The sequence below is a fragment of the Acyrthosiphon pisum genome, unplaced genomic scaffold (assembly GCF_005508785.2).
Source record: "Acyrthosiphon pisum isolate AL4f unplaced genomic scaffold, pea_aphid_22Mar2018_4r6ur Scaffold_21540;HRSCAF=24203, whole genome shotgun sequence".
Lineage (NCBI taxonomy): Eukaryota > Metazoa > Arthropoda > Insecta > Hemiptera > Aphididae > Acyrthosiphon > Acyrthosiphon pisum.
Genome location: NW_021771019.1, coordinates 377 through 8,579, shown reverse-complemented (window position 1 = coordinate 8,579; position 8,203 = coordinate 377). Strand labels below are relative to the sequence as shown.

Sequence of the window (8,203 nt, the reverse complement as noted above, 5' to 3'; positions counted from 1 at the left end):
TTCATTGATTTGAAAATAAAATAAGTTTTGTCAACTTGTGTCTTTGGCTTACTGGATTTAATATATCAGAAGAAAACATTTTTCCAAATGATTTTAATCTTATTTTTAAAAACTTTTTTGTTATTAGGGTGATTAATATTAATTTGTGTGGTCGTTCAAGAAGAGTTACATTGTTACAATTTAAATCTGGAAATATATTTTTGTCTAATGAAAAAGTGTTGATGGCGTGTTTAATAATTTTTACATCTAGTTGTGGAACATGAAGAGATTTTAAGTTGTCTGTAAGATGTAAAAATAGTTTTTCTGCATTTAAAATTATTAGAAAAACTGATTTAGAAGCTGAAATAAGACCACCCCGATTTTTTAAGTTAACAAATTTAGAATAATAATTTTCTTTACAATAATCATGTTCATTAGGTTTTTTATACAAGGAATTAGTACAGCTGAAACAATCTAAATCAATTTTTTTCACAATATAACCAGCAATATAGTATAAAATGTTATGTTTAGCATCTTGTAATTGACATATATTATGGGAGCTATCATAAGTATTAAGGAGTTCCACTTTTTTTAAAGCAATATCGTCAATTTCATCTATAACAACTTCTTTATCATAATCAATTTCTTTCTTTTTTTTACTCCATTTATATTCAAATAAGGAACCAATTGGTTCATCATCAAAAGTATTACAATTAAAATTAGACTGACATTTAATTGAATTTTTCATTAAAATTTGTTTGATTGCTGTTTTGAATTGAAAAACATTAGGGTTATTATTTGAGCCGAAACGTTGTCGAATGCGTCCAAAAAGTAACTCTATGTGGTCCTGAGAAAATTTGTACGTTAATATATAATTAAAATTTGTGTGTTGTGAAAATAATTGTTTGGATAAGGATAAAACTGACTTAACTGCAATAGCAAACCCTAAGATAAAAGTTTTTTTATTGGAAGTATACAATAGGGAATCTTTAAACTTTAGAGTGAACAGATATTTAATTAATGGCACTATCATTTCTTCAAGTTTCAATATGTTATTAGAGAAAATAGGGGACTTAAATCCTTTTGAAAATTTACTTTTGGAGTTGAGAAAATCAAAAATTCGGTCTATTGTTCGGCAATATTCTATTGTGGCTTCAACATTTTCAAAATTAGGAAAATGTGTACTTTGAAGGTATTGCAAAGAATCAGCTGTAGATGAACTAAGGGTTTGTGCTGCATATTTTACCTTCATCTTGTTATTGAACCAAGCAATATGGGCCATACTTAATTTATTACCAAGTTTTAAAACTACTTCTTTTTGAACATTAAATAATTGTTTTATATGGTCCCATCGAATGAAGCCTTTTTCAGATTCTAACACAAAGTTATTTGCTAGTGTATTACGAGCAAGTTTTAACATATGACAGGCATCGGGAATAAAAAATACTTTTGTCTTACTAATAGGGTGTTCAAACCAACACTTTATGTCATCATAACTTGAGCCAAATTCACAACCAAGTATCTTTAAGGAAGAAAAATTAGTATATGCACCATCACATGTAACACTGCAGACATTTAAACCAGAATCATAAGCATGGGTTAATGCTGATTTTATAAGTTCAGCTTGAGCAATTGCTGTAATTTTATTTTGTAGAAAATAACCTACCTACTGGCAGTTTCCACCTTCCGTTAATACTAACCAGCATAAAAACTAACACTTCAGAGGCTGGAGTATCAATACCTTCAATATCTATTTCGTTTCCATAATCACAGTTTCCCACAAATTTCTGTAATTTTTCATCCCATAATATTTATTTTTTTATAGACATAGCGTCAAACATAAGACTACAATGTTTATCATCAGGATTTAAATTTTTAAGAGCAGTAAATACTTCTTTAAAAAAACCTGGTTCTCCATCTACACTTGAAGTCCAATTACGAATAGATTTGCAACTAGGTAGTTTCATAAAAGTCCTAAAAAAATATAATATATAAATTATAATATCATAACTAATATACCTAACCATATAAATAAAAAACTATAAAGCAATTAAAGCTATATTACCTGCAATACTTAAGTGCTTTAGGCGAATAATAATTAAGCGTTATAGCAAATTCTTTAATTTCATTACTGAAGCGACAGCCAACTGATTTTCTACCTTTATTTTTAAATTCATTAAGAAATAAAACTTTTGTCATACCATTAAACTTATCACTTAATAAACTTCCACATTGGTCATCAAGTAATCCCTTTGATCGTAGATTTTTTAATATATCTTCAAGGTTTTTTATTTTCTTTTTTTTTACGTGCGAGACTTTGTTTTAAAATTTTAATTTTTTTTTTCAACTGTATTTTTCTTGGTGTATCTGGTTCAGTACGTTTACGGTTTGTGATTGGGGAAAATAATGGCCTTATAATTGTTTTTGTAGATGGAGTAGACGATACAGATATTGTATTAACATTTGTTGGGGAATCATTTTTCACTTGGGATGTTAAATCATTTTTTGTAACAGTTGATAAATCTAAGGGTAGATCTTCATTTAATTCTAAATGTGTTTCAACTATTTCAAATTTATTACGTTTTGGATTTTTTTCTTCAAATGTTGGGCCAGGAGAAATAGATGGAACTGCTGAATCTTTTAAATATAACCGGTAATTTCCCCCTGAGTTAATTTTAAAGTCTGATGGTAAAAAATGTTCACTGCAGAGAACACTAAATTTTGTAGGAATGAATCCTTTTTGGCAGACTCTGGTCCATTCAAAACTTCTGATATTATCCTTCAAAGGAAAACTAAAAATAAAAACCATTTTTATAATATAAAACTGTCATGGGTTATGTTTTTTTTACACAGCAAACCTATTTACCTAAAAAAATTAATTTTACCATTTTTTTGTCTTCTGTTCACACATCCATGCGCAGAGCATGACACCACCATGACTTTTTTACTATATTAATATATTATAAAATATAAACCAAACAAATGAAACAAGCAACAAATCAAAAACTCAAAAATATCAATTGAAATTCGCTTTACCATTGAAATTAGAAAAATGTTTTACGGAATAGGACATCGGTTTCCTAGTATGGAGGGAATATTTCATATTTTGTTATCATTATTATCATTACATTTCAAACGTAAACATTGCCCTGTTAAAATATGGCGGCCAGTTTCACCGGTTTGTATAGCACGGTATAGAAAGTCGGCTATCTAGTTGTTTTATATATCTGTGGGTAAAACGATTCACCTATAATGCCGTTATCTTTGATACATTTGTTATCTCGTGTGTTGTTTCCCTCTAATATGCCATGAGTTCTTAACTTCATTATTTTTGTTTTCATAGGTATGTTATCTTGTGAAATGAAATCTTTATTTTCAATTTTTTTTTTTAGAAGTGATTATGATAGACTTTTACTTTGAATATTTATTTCAGATTTCCGCTTAAAGACACTTACAAGAATAAATGGTACAATTTTTTGGGAGAAAATGGCATACTACCTGATAAAGTATCAAAGACAAGTTTAGTTTGTTCAGCACATTTTGACGATTCATTTTTTGTAATGGGAAAGGGTAGAAGACTGTTACTTAAACATGCTATTCCAACTAAAATTATCAACAGAATAAAATGTGTAAGTGTGCATTTTGAGTAGATTAAAACAAAACAAAGTAACTCCATAACGGATCTAATCTACATTTATTGTTTTAGGCTAAACAACAATACTCAGAAACTGTAACCAACTTGCCTGTAATTAAAACATTTTGAGAACATATACAAGAGTGAAGTATAACATGATTATACTTCTAAAGCTGTAAATAAATTACAAGTTCAAACCGATGTCCTTAAACATTTTGTATTTAATTCAAATATATTTAAATCATTAAAAAATCATAGTACTGAAAACAGAAGTCCATTAACCGACCATACAACTCTTTTAATAAAATCTATATCTTCTACTTATATAAATATAAAAATAAATTACAGTTTAAAAAAACACAATGAAACCCCTTCTGTTCGGATGTGGTTTAATAAACTTACTCTTTTTAAAGGACAATAATTTAGTTTTTGTTTATTATTATTGCATAGTCTCTCCGCCCATTTATTTAATAACTTATAACTTGTGTATTCTGTATATAGTTTAGTAAACTAAATATTTTTAAATGACAATAATTGAATTTATAGTTTATTATTTACTATTACTGTTATTGTATTTTCAGGATTAAATGCTACACCACTGTGAAAATAACAGAGTCAATCGCCTGTCTTGTAAAGTATTTGAGTAAAAGTATTCTATGAAAAAGTTATACTAGGTAGTGAAGTGCAATAAATTATTTATTATAGATTAATACATGTGTCAACTGTAAATACAAAATTCTAATAAAAAGATATAGCTGTTTTTCTTGGTATTAAATAATAATAACTACTATGCCATGTTTATAAAATTAGTAAATTTTAAAATACTAATGACCGCTTAGTGTGTGTGTTTTACATTAGGTACATTGTTGTCCAAGTGACCAAGCTATAGTATTTGATGGCACTTACAGTTACAACATACACCAAGTACCAAAGTCCAAAAGTGCTGAATTCTTATTCTAATTAATTTAAGTAAAACTAGAGTGCTGGAATAAAAAATTAATTCAGTTTACTAATGATTAAGTTTATCTATAAGGTTAAGGTAAAAAAGTAAAACATAAAAAAAAGTATTTGAAAGTATATTTAAATACTTTTTAAAAGTATTCGTAGTTATATAGTATATTACTTAAATACTTTTTTTTCCAAGTGTCCAAATACGTATTTTAAAATTTTAAATACTTTCGAAAATAAGTATTTGTATCAGTACTTGAATACTTTTTAAAAGTATCTTTTACAAGCAGGGACGGATCCAGGGGGGGCCTAGAGGCCCAGCCCCCCCCCCAGACATAATTTTTTTAAATATAAATATTATATACTAAATAACAAATAAAGAAAATATAAACTTCTTTTCACATTGTTATTTTATATATTAAATAATCAATAATTTATTCATCACATTGATTACCTATAGGTACCTACTATCATGACCACATTTTTATTTATTAAGAACGTACCTACATAAGACATACATAGGCAATAATTTACGCAACGGTCAACTGTATTGACGCGAAACGCTCTAATCGACCGTCCGTGAAATAATGATTAGTGATGGGAACAATCGAGTGAAAATAATCGAGTACCTCGATTATTTGATTAAATCGAGTAACTCGATTGTTATGAAAAATAATCGAATGATTTGCTCGGTCTCGATTCTCGGAACCAACTGAAAAAATCAAATGAAAAATTAGTAATTACTAATTTTGGTAGTAGTTACTCGAATTGTAAATAAGTAAAATTAATGAAATAACTACTAATAGTAATATTATACTCGAGTATTTTTATTCTACTTATCTAGTAATCTCTTCACAGTATTTACTATTTTCGTTCAGTTATAAGAACACGAAAATAATAATCCAATTACGGACTACATTATCTCAAAGCATATATACATTTTAAATAATTATAAAAGTATAAAACTGAAATAGTTTCATAGAAAATAGTAAATACTAAATACTCTTATCTGTTCTGGTATTCTTGGTAGTTGTCATTGTGTTATAGACGTTATAGTCTTTATTCATAACTTATAAGTATACTGGGTGTATAATTATTTCATACATTCACGATTCACTACACATATTAACTATTTGAATGATGGAATAATTTATATTTGGACTTATTTTATTACACTCGCAGATATTTATTATTATTATATTATTTTATTTTATAATATGGACGTGGTGTTGCACAACCACAACGTAGTAGTACACGAAACGTCATAATATTATTTGGTTTTATACTTTTATCGAAATAAATTCCGTATTAAATAAGTAATTTACTGTACTAGTACAATATTTAAAAGCTTATATAATAATATATTTTTGCACAAACTCGAGTTTTTTAAAATGCGACCAGGAAATAAGCAACGTTCGATAGTGTGGGAGAATTTTAAAAAAAATAGTGACAAAACGACGGTAACTTGCCAAGTCGAAAATTGTAAGAAGGACTTAAAGTTTTATGGAAATACAACCAATTTAAAAGGTAGATACAACAATATTATATTATATTATTTAGTTATACATATTTTCCTAATTCGTAATTCCTACTATATATTTACCTATATTATATTTTTTAACAAACTATTATTTTTTTAATTTTATTATTTTTTTAAAAGAGCACTTAAAACGAAAACATCCAACGCTTATTGCTATTCCTGTGTCTACAATAGACGATCCAGATTCTGATCTACAAAATATCGAGACCATTGACAATTTGTCAAATGTTCAATCTCCTTCGACAAGTACACATATTATACAAAGCCAATCTTTAACTTTTCCTCCAGCTAAACGCTCGCGTCAACTAAAATTATTCGGTTCAACTAAACATACTGAACTTAGTATTACGGAAAAAAATAATATTGATAAGTCTTTAATTAAAATGATCACGGCTGACTATCAGCCCTTATCAATAGTCGAAAATGTTGGGTTTTTAGAGTACACAAAACAATTACAACCACTTTACACTCCTCCAAGTAGGAAATTATTAAGTACAAAGTTACTGCCTGATCAGTATAACATAATTGTTTCTAAGCTCAAATCTATGTTAAACAACGTAAATGATGTGTCTGTAACAACAGGTATGTGGACATCTGATTCCACAAAATCCTATATTACTGTTACTTGCCATTTTATTTACAACGATAATTTATACTCGCCAGTTATTGCTACCAGAGAAGTATGCGATAGTCATACCGGAGAAAATATTGCTTCCGCACTATCATATATTTTTAATGAATGGAATATAACTCACAAAATAGTTACAATAGTGTCTGACAGTGGAGCAAATATAAAAAATGCTATTAATGAACATCTGAAAAAATATCACCACCCATGTGTAGCTCATACCTTAAACCTAAGTGTTAATGATGCCATAAATAAAAACACAGAACTTCTCCAGGTATTAAAAACATGTCGAGCTATAGTGGGTCACTTTAAACACAGTATTTCTGCAACTGAGAAATTACGTGAATTTCAAAAACAGATGGGCCTCCCTGAGTTGAAAGTTAAACAGGATGTGAGCACTAGGTGGAATTCATGTTTAATTATGATTGAAAGGCTCATTGAAATAAAAAATCCAATATCTGCTGCAATGTCGTCTCTCCGACGGGCTCCAAATTTTTTGACTGCGACAGAATGGGATTTAATAGCAGATTGTGCTCCAATTTTAAAACCATTTGAACATATGACGTCAGAGTTGTCCGGAGAAAAATATCCAACATTGTCCTTGGTAATACCACTAATAAGAGGTCTTCAATACACAGTCAAAAATATAAAACCAGATACTCATGCAGGTATATTGCTACAAAATACATTATTAGATGTAGTAGCGAGGCGTTTAGGATCTCTAGAAAAAAATAGTATAGTAGCAAAATCGACTTTCTTAGATCCGAGACTTAAAAAAACTGCATTTGGACTTGCTGATAATGCAGGCAATACTGAAAAATGGATAATAGAAGAACTTACTTCGAATATACATATTAATAACGACCGCGACGATGAAAACATTAGAAACAATATAAGTGAAACACCATCATCTCCAATTGTAACACGCGAATCCTCAAATTCTTTGTGGGAACATTTCGACAGTAAATTATCTCAAGTAAGATATCTCAAGTGTTATTCGCCCTGATATTAGTGCAACATTAATGGTTCGTCAATATCTAGAGTTACCTCATTTGCAACGTGGAAAAAATTGCTTAGATTTTTGGAAGCAACATAAACATACTTTTCCTGAGTTATACAAACTGCAACTAAAATATTTATGTATTCCTGCAACTTCGGTTCCAAGCGAGAGAGTATTTTCCAAAGCTGGATTGTTAACCAATACGCGAAGAAATAGGCTGTCACCAAAAAATTTAGACTATATAATATTTTTAAATAGTAACTTAAATATGTTGTAAAATTCTCAATCAGTTTTAATTATTATTTTTATTTTTAAGTTTTGAACAGTAGTTTGTTATAAGCCTAACACAATGAAATATGAATCGTCAATTGTTTTATTTTAAAAAGTATTTTGTTTTTATATTATAATTTATAATAATAAATGTAAAGTGTTATTTCAATTAAAAATATTACTATGAATTTTTATTAATAAGTT

The 8,203-nt window shown here is 28.3% G+C and overlaps 1 protein-coding gene across 1 annotated transcript; it reads left to right on the top strand.

Moving 5' to 3' along the window:
• Positions 1–3,138: 3,138 nt before the first annotated feature.
• Positions 3,139–7,705, top strand: LOC100570870 (zinc finger BED domain-containing protein 1-like; the record flags this gene model as incomplete). The annotated part of the gene is made up of 4 exons (XM_008186530.2): positions 3,139–3,161; positions 3,413–3,608; positions 3,686–3,724; positions 6,224–7,705. Coding segments are annotated over exons 1-4 (1,740 nt in total), but the record flags the coding sequence as incomplete, so codon positions are not given.
• Positions 7,706–8,203: the final 498 nt, after the last annotated feature.